General features: G+C 43.4%; 1 protein-coding gene across 5 annotated transcripts in view; it reads right to left on the bottom strand.

The window, feature by feature from the left end:
- Positions 1-17670, bottom strand: part of LOC148183445 (nipped-B-like protein) — a 207767-nt gene that overhangs the window by 98799 nt on the left and 91298 nt on the right. For 4 of the 5 annotated variants that reach the window (XM_088061503.1, XM_088061504.1, XM_088061505.1 and 1 more), the window contains one exon: positions 1852-2481. The exons of the other annotated variant lie outside the window; for it this stretch is intronic. In XM_088061503.1, the coding sequence (XP_087917629.1) occupies positions 1852-2481 (630 nt within the window). The remainder of the gene's footprint in view (positions 1-1851; positions 2482-17670) is intronic. 5 annotated transcript variants of the gene reach the window in all.

Raw genomic sequence — 17670 nt, 5'->3', positions numbered from 1 at the left:
AAAACTCCTCTCCCTACAAGAACTGATGAATGACTACTGCAGAGGTGGTAACTGATTGAAAATCCCAGGTTTTGTCTCTACATTGTCAGCTGGGAAGAAAAGAAGTTGGGCAGGAGGAGGAAAAGTGTTCTGAAGGTTTTGTTCTGATTCTTACTATTCTTTTAGTTCTGTTAATAAAGTTTTCTTTATACCTTTTAAGTTTTGAGCCTGCTTTGCCCTCCTCCTAATTCATATCTCACAGCAGGAAATGAGCAAATAATTCTAGTAGGTGCACTGGTGATTTTATCCAGCTCTAAACCCACCACGTTATTTGGTGCACTGGCCGGGAAACTAAAATTGGGAAACCCAAACCACTATAGATATAAAAGTAGCTTTTTAAGTAGTAGAAGACAAATAAAAAGCTCTCCATAAATAAAAATAATAGAAATAAAAGCAAAGTAACCAGTTTCATCATTTCATTAAATCAAAATTAAAGGCAGTATAAATTTCTTTTCAGATGAGCACCCATTTTCTTTGTATATTCACAATATTTTCTAACAAGTCTTGATTTAGTTATCAAATGAGAAATACCTAAAAAGTTAATCCTTTTAAGTAACTGCAACAAGAACATTTACACATACACAAACACAACAAACACTCTCACTCTCTATCTTCAGGCATCTTTAAAAACAGAAAAAAATTTATCTTTGAATAGGGAGAAAACTTGTTTACTCTCTGCTGGTTAAACATCCAAACCATATGTAAATTCAGTTGCCTCCATGCAAGTATGTCCAAAATAGACCATTTTTACCTATGAACTTCTAGAATCAGAATTTATGATGCTTTCCATTCTGCAAATTTTTATTTGGAGTATCTAACAAATTAGCATTATACTATAAAATAATTTTCTTTAGAACTTGCTAAACTGAATGCAGAGAAAGCTTCTTAAAAATACTTATACTAACCTATCACTATCTACTTTAAAAAACACATCTTCAAGATTTACATGTGGGTTTGCATCTACTTTTGATGTTTCTGAAGGCTAATACCTTCAAACCAGTTAACAATAAAAAAAAAAAGAAAAAAAAAGAAAAAGAGAAGTAGGAAAAAAGAGAAAAAAATAAAAAAAAAAGGGAAAAAATCAAAGAGGATAGATTGATAGATTGAATGTAATCGGTTAAGACAACCAGTACAGCTACTGAAGTGAAGAACAAACATTTCATAGGCTTATCTGGTTCTGTGCTAGAGACTATATAGATATATGGTAGATCTCTAAAACTTGGAAAGCCTACATAATAATGAATATCCAGTTGAACAAACATTGGAGACAATACAGTAGTATATATTACCCAATCATTACAGTTCCTTTAAAAGAATATATATGATTTTACTCTAACACCTCCTTCTCATAAGGTTCAAATTGGGATATGAATAGAAATGGCACAAAAGAGCTTCTTTGAATTTTCTTAAATTAGTTAATTTTCTGAAATAGTTAATACTTGAACTACCAAAACTTATTACAAATTTTTACTTATGGTACTGATAAGACTTTAGAAACTATAAACATCAATTCTATTTCACTCAGTCTCATGGTTCAAAATAAGGGTAGCTTAAAAAGAATTTTGAAACACAAGACCTTCCCTTTCCATCCATTAAGATCCCAAATAAAGAATGCTAAATATTTAAAAAAATTATATATGAGATTACAATTCATTATTTTAAGGGGAATGGTGTTGAATGTCGTAGAACCACCTACACTGAGTAGATAGAATTGTACTATGTGACAATGACAGGAAAGTTTAAATAGGGGTCTATATGCATATATATATACTTTTATAATATATAGTGTATACACACACACAATCCTTTTACCTTTATCTTGCACTTCTTTTGAAAATCGCTCCCTTTCAATAGCTGATTCACGTTCTATCCGCTCAATTTCAGCCAATGCATCCAATTCTACTTCATCATATGACGTTATAGCTCCTTGTTGCGAAACCTGTTGCTGTGTCTGTACCACAGGAGTTTGAGGCTGTTTTGCAGCAACTGAAGTGTTCTGTTGTAAAACAGGCACTTGTGCCTGAAGGAAAGCTGTCTGTTCATGCTGCAGCAAACACTGAGCAGTGTTTAATGGGCGGTTAACATCCTGTGGAGTAACGGGTGTTTTAGAAGTCTGTCCTGGGTACTGCACATTAAAAGGAATATCACCCTCTGACACACTGCTGTTTTCCAAACCAGAAAGCATATCATCCTGCTGGTCCATATCCGAAGATCTTACACGAGACAGTCTTAATGTAAGCTTAGTGGAGTCCTTGGAAGGAGAGCTAATGATATCATACATTGCAGCTTTTTCAGTCTGGTCTTTTTCATCCTTGCCTAACTTCATTTTCTTTTGTTTCTTTTGCTTTCTTTCTGGAGAATCTAACAATATGTCTGGGGGAACATCTCTAGGTGATGAATAAGGTGGAGGTTGAGATTGTTGGATTAAAGGTTGTCTTGATCCTAGAATAATAATTCAGAAAAACTGAACAGTTATGTTGTTCCATGTTTATATAAAAACACACTAAATATAACCTACATAATTTTAATATGTATTTATACATATATCTGTGTTCACAAAAAGTCTAAGTGAGATTGGCAGGAAGCACATCATTCCTAGATCAAGATTTAATTCAGATAGTTGCAGTGCATTTCCTAGGAATTGTAGCAGTCTACTGCAGGTAGATAAGGGATCATTTCAGAGAAGATGAAACAAAAAACACACCACCAAAAAAGACTACATAAAAATTATACCTGCAGGTTTAGAATATCAACTATTAGAAAATAGTCAATGAAAGCACGCTGACTACAGAAAAAAAGAAATATCAAAAAGATTCTTAATAAGGTCCAGTGATGAAGACTTAATGTTCACTGCATAGGCATTAGCCATTTCAGGCACACATTTTTAAGTAACCAAACATATATATATATATATATATATAATCAAAACATACACAGCCTCTTTAACTTTCATTCTGACAGTTCATTTTCAACTTTTGTTTCTTTAGGGTTCTTTTTAAATTTCAGGTAAACTCATTCCAACCTCCCCCACTTATTGCTGTCTAAAAACCATTAACTATCTTAGAATATTTATTTATCATTCCCTACCTTATCTCCACACTTTTTTTTTTTTTTTTTTTTTTTAACATATAAATTTCTATTTCTACATGCACCCATTTCAGGCTTTGAGTACATCTGGGGAAAATTTTAAATGAGAACATTTTTTTGTTAAAAACAGTCTTCAAATAATCACATGGAATTTTTTGTTCCTCAGATTAAATCAGCTCCCCATAACTATTAGCCCAGAAAAAGCTTTGAAAAACAGAGAAGCATTTAAACGTCTCAATTATAACTGAGCTATAATTTTTGGCTTAAAATGGAGTACTGGTATGAAAAAAAAAAAGAACCTATTGCCTGGACCAATAGGGCCAGCCTCCTCTTGTTAAACAAAGCAAACATTTATCTAATCCCATTCATCCACTGAGGAATACTGATCTTCAGAAAGCAGTGACTGAGATTATTATTAGTAATTCTGTTTTAGGTCATCATAGGTCAATACTTCTAACAATACTCAAAAACTAACTGAAATACAAGTCCCCATGTGCTTTATTCAAGATATACCACTAAACAAGAAAGTAGCTTTATTCTGAATCTCAAATTCCTATGATATATTTTAAGAAATATTAAGAATCATTAAGCAATGTACTGACCTATAAATGAAAAGGAGAATGTATACTTCTAGCAAAGCTTCAATTCATATAAAAGGTGTGCCTTTACTGACGACTTCTTTGCATAGACTACTATGCTTATTTTCTCTCCCTAGTACGTTCTGTGAAAGTCCTATAACTTCTGTATGTAGACAGCAGGGTATGAAATGGGTTTATCTTACTCGTTTTGTGACCATCAGCAACAACTCCATATTATGCCAATTAAATCCACAATTTTGGGAAGCTCTGTTTTGACTCATCCTGATTCCCAAGATCTTTACACTACTCAATTTCCCCTCTTCAGATTAGATACCACACTCAGCCACCAGTACTGAAGACCTGGCTACACCCTATGAAGATCTCTCACTTGCCTTCAACCAGAGATTCCTATTCTTGTGATGTCCCCTCCACACACACACAGACACACACACACACTTCTAATTACTGTCTCTTTAGACAATAATTTACATAATCTCAGTATACTGTACAGCAGAAACTGTTTGCTATTAATTTCTTTAAGGCAATGACTACCACTCACTGGAAATACAGGCTGCACTTTTGTTTCTACAAATATTAGTGGCAACTCAAAACTTTTCAGAGATCTTACTGACATCTTACTCTTGATTTATCTCCTATATAAATACTTAAGAAGTTGCAACAATGGAACATTTACTGGTTTTCACAGGTGCACTTCAAATAAAGAAGACATTTGATTCTCCATTGTCAAAAACATTTAAGTAAATTTGACAAGATTGTTATATTATTATTGTATTAATTTGGTATTTCTCATGCTGAAAAATAACACTGCATCAACAGAAAAGGTGGTTCTTTTTATCTTTGGGTAGACTTGAGGAAGTCAAAAGATATGCTAAGTGGTGACAGCAGGAAGCACAACTTTGGCATATTCAAATGACTCCAGGGAGCACTGCGAACAAGGTGGGCAGCAGTTTGCATGGCAGGGTGCACAGGAAGGGCTCAGTGCCTCTATGGGATCCAGAGCTCAAGTGATAGTCAAACAGCCTCTCAGGAGAAGCCTGAGTATAATAACCACTCAGTGGGGACTCATGCCCTCTGCAGTCACCAGAAAGGACATTGCAACACCAACAAAAACATGCAGCTATCCAGGTCTCAGGCTGCATGGAGAGCCAGAGCCTGGCAAGCACTGTCATTGGACAGCAGTAGATAAAATTGCTGGGTGAGGTATGACAAGGTGGGTGATCTGTTCAGCCTGGTGGTGGAGCTGAGAGAGGAGGTAGAAAGGTTAAGAAGTATCAGAGACTCTGAGGAGGAGTTTGACTGGTGGAACCATGCTCTGGCCTCCCTGAGACAGGAGCAGCCACCAGAAAATAAACCAGATCAAGAGGGTCCTGTATCCTCCCCTTCCAAGGCTGAAGGCAGTAGATCAAAAGAAAAAGGTCAATAGAGGCAAGTTCTTCCTTGGGGAAACAAGTAAAAGCCCTTCCTGCCCACCTCACCCTCCCAGGTGCCTCTGGACAACAGGTGTGAGGCTCTGGATATTGAAGGATGCCACCAGGAAAGTTTCTAGCCTGGTTTGGCCCATACATTACTAACCATTACTGGTCCTTCATGTGGGTGGCAATAAAGTAGCAATACATAGTTTGAGGGTGACTTTAAGGCCCTGGGATGGTTGGTGAGATATTGTGGAACATAGGTAATTTTCTCCTATATTCTTCCAGTTGCAGACAGAGACACAGGAAGAAATAGACAGACCCCATCTATTAATAAATGGCTCCATGGCTGGTGTCACCACCAAAAATGTGGTTTCTTTGACAGTAGAGTGGCCTACATGGCACTGGGCCTGTATAGATGTACAAAACACGCTTGCGGTGAGAGACTTCTCCAGGGTCAGGCTGTTCAGGTAAAAGCAGTTTATTATTTAGGTAGAGGGTGGAAGAGATCCGTTTACGCTGCCAGTCACAGCGTAAATGTAGTCAGAGAGGGAGAGAGAGAGTGGAGAGATGGGTTGGAAAGCATGAGGGCTGAAGGTAATTAAGAGGGTAGAGAGAGAGGGGTAAGAGCGGGGAGTAAGAGAGGAAGTTAAGTGAGGGGAAGAGAGCAAGTTAACAGACTAGGAGAGAGTAAGAGCGGAGCTTATGAGAAGGTAAGAAGTTAAGAGAGCAAAGTTCTTGTTACAATACATTATATCTTTTTCTATGGTGAATATTCGAATTCTCAGTAACCAACCACTACATGACACACATTCTATAGAATTTACATATAGCCTATAAGAACTACTACATTACCATACAATGTTACATTTTAAACTCTAAAAGCTACTTTTCAAATTCTTCTCTTGCTGCTTGACCTTTGGATTCACTGTCAGCAGAAGAGTATTGTTCAATTAACAGGGATTCTCCTTCAGCTGACTAGGCTATTGTTCTTTGGTTATATAGTAACTAACACTCAGCATCCTATAGCTCAAAGCCAGTTGTCAATTTTATTTCTGAGAGGAATGATGAGCTTGTCTTTACAAACAAGCTGTGGGTCAGTTGATAAGATGTAGCTATCAGTGAGAGACGACAGAAACAATGGGATGGATTCCAGTAGAAGATCAAAGAGGCACTGAAAGAACACTATGAATTCCATAAAAGTTAAGAAGGGATTATGCATTGGGGGTGGGGGGGGAAGGTATCACCGCCGGTATCAGGCGTTCCGGGAAGCCTGTACCTCTCAAGTACCTCAGCCTATGGGGAAAGGGAGAAGGGACAAGCGGCCGGGAATTAGGATAAAAAGGAGGCTGCGCCCTCCAAAAATTTGAGAGACCCCAGGGGAATGCCCCATGGCCTCTCCCTTTATTCGAATAAAGTAAAAGGACTCCTCTGTCTCCTTTTTGGACATAAACCTCTAGTGTTTGTGGATTAATTTTCCTGACATTTCTATCCTAAATTTCATATTTTCAGAATCTTTTGCTAAATAATCATATTCATAAGGTTTCCCTGTTTCATCTTACCCAACATGCCTGCAGGCATAAGGTGGGATTCACCTGTCAAAGGGGGAAGAGGATTGTCGGCCAGGAGCTAGCAGGGTTTACTGATAGGACTTTAAACTAGATGTGATGGGGGAAGGGGACATCATCAGGTTTAACAGTGATAAGGTGTGGGACAACATGCCATCTCACTCACACCAGTTTAATGCCAGCAAGAGATGCCCAGAGCCTGGAGACAGATCAGCAGGAAAGCAGCTGATGGACAACACCAAGGAATTCCAGGCACTCCAGCCAGTAAGCCAGCTTCATCAGGGGCCCAACTTAAACGTCTCTATGCAAACACACGCAGCATGGGGAATAAACAGGAGGAATGAGAGATGTGCGCACATGTACGATCTTACTAGCATCACGGAAACATGGTGGGACGACTCCTATGACTGGAGTGCTGGAATGGAAGGATATAGGCTCTTTAGCCTGTATCAGAAAGGACAAATAGAGAAGACAAGGAGGTAGTGTTGCCCTCTATTTCAATGACCACCTACACAGAATTCACAGAATCACTAGGTTGAAAGATACCTTCAGGATCATTGAGTGCAACTCATGCCCTAAAACTTCAACTAGATCATTGCACTGAGTGCCGTATCCAGTCTTTCTTTAAACACATCCAGGGATGGTGACTCCACCACCTCCGCGGACAGACCATTCCAGTACTTTATCACTCTTTTCATAAAAAGCTTGTCCTGGGGTGACTTTATGATACTGGTATCTCCAAACGCCTGGTTTATGTTATATATTAAGTTTTGCACCTTTGAGACTGGCTTTGAGAGCTAAGGAAGTTGAAACTGCTGGAGGCTGATTAGAGTTTTTTCTCTTGGCCAATAACTAGCCATTTCTGAGAACTGACAGTGATTTTGACCATTGAAAAGTGAGATCAACCTGTGAACACTACTTTAAGACTTAAGCTTGAGACTTTCTTTCTTTCTTTGGTTACCAGCTTCTGAAGAGGTAACAGAGCTCCAGTTCAGCCTCCCCTCCACCCCCATCAGGCCGGACAAGGCCACAGAGTGGGGCGGGGGAAAAGCGGGGCCGGCTGGGCCAGGCCGGTTCCCCAGTTCAGCTGCAGTTTCTGCCACTGCTGAGTTTCACCAGAGACTGCCGAGTAAAGAGAAGCCATCGCAGACAGCTCCAGCCACTGCTCCGGCAGAGATCACAGAACCAGCCACAAGGCCGGGGCAAGATTTTAACCCTTTCATTACCCAGATGAGACTTGCAAATTAATCCTTTTTTCCAGAGAGGGGGAGAGAGAGAGAGTGATCAACATGTAAAGAGACACCATAAACTACCAAAGACAGTGAAGAAAGGAATTAAGCTTCAGGTAGAGGAGAGAAATAAGGAGATGCTTTAATAAGCTGAAATATTTTTCTGTTAAAGCTATGAAGATGGACAATAGTGTTCTGAAAAAACTCCTTTAATTCATGACAGAGTATTTTTGGAGGGAATAGAGTATTTCAAAGTGTAGATTTAAGTAAATGGTGAAGTAGTTGTGATCCTATGAAATGATGGAACAGAAAAAGAGAAGTAATAGTTGAAGATTCGTGGCCTTTAAGAGGCAAAGAGAAAACTTCTGTTTCCAGAGAGGCTCACAAAAGCAGACGAAGAGAACTTGTGCCTTTGAAGAACTCATCCCTAAAAATGACACCCCATCTTGACTCATTGACCCATAACACACCTCAGAGTGATGTGAAATGGGAGGAGAGAAATGATGGCAGAATTTCCGGGCAGCTGGCATCAGAAAAATAGAAAGCCATGAAAAAAATAGTTTTCTTGTGAAAAAATTCCATAGATTGGCAGAAGAGGACTTCTTTTTCTCTACAAAAACTGATGAAAAGACTAAAGCAAAATTGAGACTGTTTTAACCACCAAGTTGTTTTGCCTCTATGTTATCATGTGAACAAGGGAATGGTTAGGTAGTAGGGGAAAAAGGGTTTCTGGAGGTTTCATTGTGGTTTCTTATTCTTGTAGTTTTTGTTAATAAACTTTCTTTGTTCCTTTTAAGTTTCAAGCCTGTTTTGCTCTTGTTCTAATCCATATCTCACAGCAAGAAATAAGTAAGTTTTCTAGTAATTTTTTTTAGTCATTGCTTTAAAACCACGACATTTATTTGGTGCACCAGCCGAGAAACAAAATTGGCAAATCTAAACTACTACAAAACTTTTTCCTAATATCCAACCTATATTTCCCTTGACACAACTTGAGACTGTGTCCTCTCCTTCTGTCAGTTGCTGCCTGGAAAAAGAGACTGACCCCCACCTGACGACAACCGCCTTTCAGGAACTTGTAGAGAGTGATATGGTCACCCCTGAGTTGCCTTTTCTCCAGGCTAAACAACCCCAGCTCCCTACGTTGCTCCTCATAGGGGTTGTGTTCCAAGCCCCTCACCAGCCTCGTTGCCCTCCTTTGGACCCACTCAAGCGTCTCAACGTCCTTCCTAAACTGAGGGGACCAGAACTGCACACAGAACACAAGGTGCGGCCTCACCAGTGCCAAGTTGTTGGGGGTTAGGTGTCCTTTTTTTTTGTTCTGGCTTGCCCATGGAATTTTTACCCATTAGATGCGGGGACAACCTAACTGTGGGTACTTGGTGGGTGCTTGACAAAAGACAAAGAGTGGCCGGGCCCAGGGGGAGAAGGGGGGCAGGAAAAAGGAGGGTGGGGACAGTTTGTCGGGCTTTTCTTCAGCTTCGGAGAAAGACATTTTTGGGCGTGGAGCTGCTGTGGTGGAGAGAAGGGAATTTTGCCATCACCCAGACAGAGCTGCTGCTTCTTCTCCTTCTTCCCTCTTTGTTGGTGGCCTTGCACCCCCTGCCCTGCCGGGACGTGTGGCAGTGCCAGCCACCACCGCGGAGCTGCTGATACACCTCAGCCACCGGCCCAGGATCTCAGCTCATCCCTGCTGTTCCAGCTGACTGTTCCTCAGAGGCCTGCAGGAGCACCGGGACTGACTGCCCGAGGGGGTTTGTGAAGCAAAGCCTGTCCTCCATCCCTTCCCGTCTCAGCTGAGAAGGCTGTCACGGTGTCCCTGGTTCTGTTTTCTTGCTAATGCTGTAGTTATTGTTGTTTGTTTGCCTGGTTATACTAGTAAAGAACTGTTATTCCTATCCCTAGATCTCTGCCTAAAAGCCCCTTGATTTCAAAATTATAATAATTCGGAGGGAGAGGGGTCTACATTCTTTCATTCCAAGGGAGGCTCCAGCCCTCCCTAGCAGACACCTGTCTTCTAGAACCAAGACACGAGTATATGGGGAGAATGACCTCCCTGCTCCTGCTAGCTGCACTATTCCTGATACAGGCCAGGATGCCATTTATGGATGCTATCTATGAAGCAGGGAGCACGGTGCCTGTGAAATAGAAGGCTGCAAAACTTTCTCAGTCTTGCCTGAGAAAGTGGCCTGGGAAATCTTAAGGAGGAATTAAAACAATCCTCAGAGATAGAAGACAGCCTTGCAGGTGCTGTTTGTCAGTTTCTTGTTTTCTTGCAAGAGAAGGTCAAGGGGTGGTGTACCCCACTGACCAATGATAGTGATGTGTTAGTTCACTAACCAATAAGAGTTTTACTTTTCTGTACTTTCACGTATCGGTCTATAAAAAAGATCAAAGGTAATAAACCGAAGAGAAATTCTCCTGTTCGACTCCCAAGGCAGTCTGTGTCGTTCTTCTCGCCGTTCCAAATAGAGCAACAGCCATTTGCCTTGGCCACCAGGGCACACTGCTGGCTCAGGTTCAGGCAGTTGTTGACCAGTACCCCTAGGTCCCTTTCTGCCTGGCCACTGTCCAGCCACATTGTCCCCAGCCCATAATGTTGCAGGGGGTTATTGTGGCCAAAATGAAGGACCCAGCACTTGGACTTATTAAACTTCATCTTGTGAGACTCTGCCCATCCATACAACCGTTCCAGGTCTCTCTGCAGAGCCATCCTACCTTCCAACAGATTGACACACACTCCCCGTTTAGTGTCATCTGCAAATTTACTAATGAAGGACACAATTCCCTCATCCATGTCGTCAATAAAAATATTGAATAGGACTGGCCCCAGCACAGACCCCTGAGGGACACCACTAGTGACTGGCCACCAGCTGGATGCAGCACCATTCACCACCACTCTCTCAGCCCAGACATCCAGCCAGTTCTTAACCCAGCAAAGAGTGCTCCTGTCCAAGCCAAGGGCTGCCAGCTTTTCCAGGAGTGTGCTGTGGAAGACAGTGTCAAAGGCCTTGATGAACTCCAAATAGACAACATCCACAGCCCTTCCCACATCCATCAGGCGAGTCACCTGGTCATAAAAGGAGATCAGGTTGGTCAAACATGACCTACCCCTCCTAAACCCATGCTGGCTGGGTCTGATACCCTGGCCATCCTGTAAGTGCTGCATGATGACATTCAATATAAACTGCTCATTACCTTACCAGGTACTGAGGTCAGGCTGACTGGCCTATAATTACCAGGATCCTCCTTCCCACCCTTTTTGTGAATGGGTGTCACATTGGCCAGCTTCTAGTCATCTGGAACCTCACCAGTGAGCCAGGACTGCTGGTAAATGATGGAGAGTGGCTTTGCAAGCTCATCTGCTATCTCCCTCATCACCCTGGGATGGATCCCATATGGTCCCATAGATTTATGAATATCCAAGCATCTCAGCTTCTCTCTGACTGCCTCCTCCTGGATAACGGGGGGACCATTCTTCTCCGTGACACCATCAACCAACCCAAGAGGACAGTTGTCCTGAAGGCAAGTTGTTTTCCCAATAAAAACTGAGGCAAAAAAGGCACTGATCACTTCCGCCTTATCCTCATCTGCAGTTACTAAGTTCCCTCCCGCATCTAATAAAGAAGAAAGGTTGGCCTTACCCTTCCTTTTACCATTAATATATTTGCAAAAAACATTTTTTATTATCCTTTATGGAAGTTGCCATTTTAAGTTCAAACTGAGCTTTGGCCTCCCTAATTGTTTTCCTACATTCTCTAGCAGCCCCCTTAAATACTTCCTGAGAGACCTGACCCTCCTTCTAAAGATGATACATCCTCTTTTTATTCCTAAGTGCCACCAAAACCTCCTTGACCATCCAGGCTGGACGTTTACCTCGTCGTCTTGTCTTTCAGCACACAGGGACAGTCTGTTTCTGTAGCCTCAAGATATATGTTTTGAAGCACCCCCACCTTTCCTGAACTCCTTTGTTTTTAAGGGCTACTTCCCAAGGAACTGTCTGAATAAGTCTCCTAAATAGGCCAAAGTCTGTTGTAGTGTATCTAAAAATCTTGGTATATCCCAAGGGTAAAACTCACCTTCGGTCTGTGTAATGTTAGTTCCTACCTGAGAACCTTTTCCCTTTTCCCCCATCCCATTGGCTGTAACTTCCCTGTATCCCCCGATCAGTCCCACCCCCTAGTATAAGACCCAGGGCATTTTCGGTCTTTTTCTTGCCCTGGATGGACGACATGCAATAAATCCGGGATTATTCCAGCAAGTTTGGGCCTCCTGTGTCTAGATACTTTGAGTCTGTGTTGTATCCACTCCAGGACCTCTCCCCCGCCCGTGTTCCGTGAAGAGCAGGACTCTCGCCACGGGGGGTAGGACAGAGGGGTCCCCCGGAAGAGGATTGCAACAGAGTCTGCCCTCTGGAAGTGCAATGTAAAAGTCTTATTGGTGTTCCTCCTGATTTCACCAAATATCAAGAACTCTATAATTTCATGATCACTGTGCCCCAAGCAGCCTCCAACCACCACATCTCCCACCAGCCCATCTCTATTTGCAAACAACAGATCTAACGTAGTCCCTCCCCTGGTGGGCTCACCCACCAGCTGCGACAAAAAGTTGTCCTCCATATGCTCTAAAAATTTCCTTGACTGCCTCTTTTCTGCTGAATTAAGTTCCCAGCAGATGTCTGGCAGGTTGAAGTCACCTACAAGAACAAGGGCTGATGATCCTGAAACATTATCTAGCTGCTTATAGAATAAGTTTTCCACCTCTTCTTCCTGGTTGGGTGGACAATAACAGACTCCCAGTAGGATGTCAGCCTTGTTGGCCTTCCCCTTAATTCTTACCCATAGGCATTCAACTTGGTCGTCACTAGTTTCAATACCTATGGTGTCAAAAGCCTCCCTAATATAAAGTGCCACTCCTCCACCTCTTTTCCCTATCCCATCTCTTCTGAAGAGCTTGTAGCCATCCAGTGCAGAGCTCTAGCTGTGAGTCATCCCACCATGTTTCCGTGATGGCGACTACATCATAGCTTTGCTGTTGCACCATGGCCTCCAGCTCTTCTTGTTTATTACCCATGCTGCATGCATTGGTATACATGCATCTCAGCTGGGCTACTGATTTCACCCCTAACTCAGGCTTACCACCCGTGGGTCTGCTTCCAGACAACCCATGTGTATCCCCTTCCCCCTTCAAACCTAGTTTAAAGCCCTCTCAACAAGGTCTGCCAGTTCATGAGCTAAAAACCTTCTGCCCTTAACAGAGATATGAAGCCCATCTGGTTCCAGCAGGGCAGGTGCCATAGAAATTGCCCCACGATCAAAGAATCCAAAATTCTGCTGATGACACCAACCCTTGAGCCACTTGTTAATGTGACTTCCCCTATTCCTTTCACCATTTTTCTCAGTCACCAAAGGGACTGAGCAGAACACTACCTGTGCCCCTGTCCTATCAACCACTTGACCCAGTGCCCTAAAGTTTCTTTTAATTGCCCTGACACTCCTCCCTTCAATCTCATCACTGCCAGCCTGGAGTATCAGCAGTGGGTAATAATCAGAGGGCTGAATCAGCCCAGGAAGTCTTTCATTGATATTCTGTACCCAGGCCCCAAGGAGGCAGCAGACCTCCCTGTGGGATGGGTCCGGTCGACATATGGGGCCCTCTGTTTCCCTCAGAAGGGAGTCACACACTACGATCACCCTTCTTTTCTTTTTGATGTTAGAGGTAGTGATCCATCTTACATATGAATCATAATTGGGAAGCTCACTGGGCAGATAATTTTCTTCTAAGTCATCTGGCTGGCTCTCTAGATCCAGGGCCTCATATCTATTCTGAAGTGGCACCTGGCTAGGGGATGGAGGTCGGGAGGAATTTTTATTATTACATCCCTGAGCAAGGACTCATTTCCATTCCACTTCATCTACCAGGTGCCCTTCTATTGCCTGACAGTGGGAGACATATGAATCCTCTGACTTTAGGTGGGCCTCCCTTAAAGATGGAAGGGCTGAACTCCACCAGTCTATTTCCCTTCCACTTTCCCTGATACTCCTTAGTCTTTCAACTTCCTCCCTAAGCTCAGACAGCAGTGAAAGGAGGTCATTCACCAGTTCACACCACAGGTGGGTTTCTTCCACAATGCCCCATGAAACCACTGATAAGCTCAAACACTTTGCACAGGAAGGGGTCCGTACAGATGCATCCTTTTTGGAGGGTTCAATTTGGCAACATACACTTGTACTAACCACAGTTTTTGACCATGTTAAAACCATTACTAACAAACTCCAAAACCAACCAGCCAACAGAAACACCACAAACAACACACAGCAAACCTTACTAGCAAGAAAACCTGCAATCCTGCCTGCTTGTCCTGCCTGCACGAACTGCCAGGCAAACTGCTGTGGCCACACCCCTGTTTACCCACTCCTGTTCACCTTGCTCCCCAGAGGCCTCTTATAATCAGCCACTCAACAACAAAGGAAGCCCCACCCCGTTCCTTTGTGACTCACAAGTGCCTAGAATGCATGAAGCTGTGGCTGAAGATGGATGAGGAGCTGACCGAGAGCTTATGGGTCAGGATTCAAGGGAGGACAGGGACAGGTGATTTTATAGTGGGGGTCTGCTACAGGCCACCTGACTAGAAAGACTGAGTCAATGAGGCCCTCTACAGACAGATAAGAGCAGCCTCACAAGCACTGGTGCTCATGGAAGACTTCAATCACCCTGACATCTGCTGGAGGGACAACACAGCAGGGCACAGGCAATCCAGGAGGTTCCAGGAATGTGTTGATGACAACTTTCTCCTCCAAGTGACAGAGGAACCAACAAGGAGAGGTGCTATGCTGGACCTTGTTCTTGACAACAAGGAGGGGCTGGTATGGAATGTGAAGCTCAAGGCCAGCCTTGGCTGCAGTGACCATGAAATGGTAGAGTTCAAGATCCTTGGGGCAGCAAGGAGAGCGTATAGGAAGCTCACTGCCCTGGACTTCAGGAGAGCAGACTTTGGTCTCTTTGGGGAGCTCCTTCATAGAGGCCCAAGGGATAAAGCTCTGGAGGGACAAGGGACTCATGAAAGCTGGTTGTTATTCAAGGTTCACCTCTTCCAAGCTCTGGCATGATGCATCGCAATAAAGAGGATGTCAGGCAAAAATGCCAGGAGACGCATGGATGAACAAGGGGCTCCTGGACAAACTCAAAAAGAAAGCCAACAGAGGGTGGAAACAAAGACAAGCAGCCTGGGAGGAAGACACAGATTGTCTCAGCATCCAGGGATCAGGTTAGGAGTGGCAAAGCCCTGAGAGAATTAAACCTGACCACAGACATCAAGGGCAACTAGAAAAGCTTCTAAAGGTACATTGGTGATAAAATGAAGACTACAGAAATATGGGCCCTTTCCAGAAGGAAACAGGAGACCTTCTTACCCAGAATATGTAAAAGGCTGAGGTACTCAATGACTTTTTTGCCTCAGTTTTCACCAGCAAGTGTTCCAGCCACACTGCCTGAGTTGCAAAATGTAAAGGCAGGGACTGGGAGAATGAAGAACCACACACTGTAGGAGATCAGGTTCAAGACCACCTAAGGAACCTGAAGGTGCATAAGTCCATGGGACCTGATGAGATCCATCCAAGGGTCCTGAGGGAACTGGCAGAGAAAGTGGTTAAGTCACTATCTATCCTATTTGAGGATTCAGCTCAGTCCAGTGAAGCTCCCACTTCCAGGAAAAGGGGAAACATAACCCCCATTTTTAAAATGGAAAATTAGAAGACCCAGTGTGAGAAATGAACTTGTAAAAATTCGTAGAAATCTAAATAAATGTATATAACAATAATGATATAAAATATAAAGTACAGTATGGCCCACAAGCCCTTCCCAGATCTAGTCGCGAATTCCCACTCAAAGGATAACGATCCTAGCCGGCGCCCATCAACGAAAAAGAATAGACAGGACAAGGATCATCAGGCTGACAGGGACAGGCTCGGCGCCCATCAACGGAAAAGAATAGACAGGACATGAATCATCAAGCTAACAGGGAAAGGCTCCGACGAGATACTCATCACCGGACCTGAACACCCCGCCTTGCAGGCCACTGTTGGGGGAAGCCATCAGGTAGACAAAAGGAAAAAGTCCAGCCGAGATATCCATCAGCTCCAACCCGGATCCAACCATCCCATCCAGATGGCCTGAACCACAATGAAATCAAGAAACACCCAGAACTTCTTTACATATGAGGAGACTCTGTCCGGACGTCCATTTGACTCTATTCTCCAACGCCAGGAAATCAATTCATACAACAATCAAAGACCGTTGGTGAATGGTGCCTGCCTGGAATTTGGCCTCAAGGCTAAAAATCCCTATAAAAACCCCGGACAGTCTACCCTCCTTCGTGGATTTGGGAACACCTATACCTTTGGGTATAGACCCCTGTCCACCCAGCGCTGCGCTGTTTGTTTTATTGTGGTTTTTCCTCATTGTTTATTTTTTTATAGAAATTGTTTTATAATAAATTGTTTTTTTATTTAACCCAAATCTGCCTTTGCATTTATAACACCAGGGAACTACAGGCCAGTCAGTCTCACCTCAGTGTTTGGCAAGATCATGGAGCAGATCCTCCTGGAAACTATGCTAAGGTACATGGAAAATAAGATGACTGGTGACAGCCAACATGGCTTCACTAAGGGCAAATCATGCCTGACAAATGTGGTGACCTATGACAGGACTATAGCAGTGGTGGATGAGGGATGGGTGACTGATGCCATCTACCTGGAATTCTGCAAAGCATTTGACATTGTCCCACACAACATCCTTGTCTCTAAAATACAGAGACATAGATTTGACAGATGGACCACTCAGTGCATAAAGAACTGGGTGGATGGTCACATTCAAAGAGTTGTGGTCAATGGCTCAATGTCTAAGTGGAGACCAGTGACAAGTAACCTTTGCCAGGGCTCGGTATGGGGACCGGCACTGTTTAACATCTTTTCTGGTGACATGGACAGTGGGATCAAGGCCACCTTCAGCAAGTTCACTGATGACATGGAGCTGTGGTACAGTTGACACACTGGAGGGAAGGAATGCCATCCAGAGGGACCAGGAGAGACTAGAGGTAGGCTTGTGGGAACCTTATGAAGATCAACAAGGCTAAGTGCAAGGTCCAGCACCTGGCTCTGGGCAATCCCAAGCACAAGTACAGGCTGGGCAGAGAATGGGTTGAGAGCAGCCCTGGGGAGAGAGACTTGAGGGTGTTGGTTGACAAGAAGCTCAACGTGAGCTGGTAATGTGCACTTTTAGCCCAGAAAACCAACCCTGTCCTGGGCTGCATCCAAAGAGAAGTGGCCAGAAGGTCAAGGGAGATGATTCTGTCCCTCTACTCTGCTCTCATGAGACCCCATATGCAGTGCTGCCTCCAGCTCTGGAGTCCCCAGCACAGGAAGGACATGGACCTGCTGAAGCAAGTCCAGAAGAGGCCACCAAGATGATTAGAGAAATGAAGCACCATTGCTATGAGGAAAGGCTGAGAATTAGGACTCTTCAGCCTGGAGAAGAGAAAGCTCCAGGGAGACCTTAGAGCAGCCTTCCAATATCTGAAGGGAGCCTGCAACAAAGCCAGAGAGACTCCTTATCAGGGAGTATAGCAATAGGACAAGGAATAAGTGCTAAAGCTGAGAGGGTAGATCTAGATTAGATGTTAGGATAGAAGTCTCCCCTGTGAGTGTAGTGAGGCCCTGGGACAAGTTGCCCACAGAAGCTG

The sequence above is a fragment of the Pseudopodoces humilis genome, chromosome 12 (assembly GCF_049639895.1).
Source record: "Pseudopodoces humilis isolate 2021_Gansu_Grassland_sample_001 chromosome 12, ASM4963989v1, whole genome shotgun sequence".
Lineage (NCBI taxonomy): Eukaryota > Metazoa > Chordata > Aves > Passeriformes > Paridae > Pseudopodoces > Pseudopodoces humilis.
Note: the sequence above shows the minus strand (reverse complement) of the source record. Positions and strands in the feature narration are given on the sequence as shown.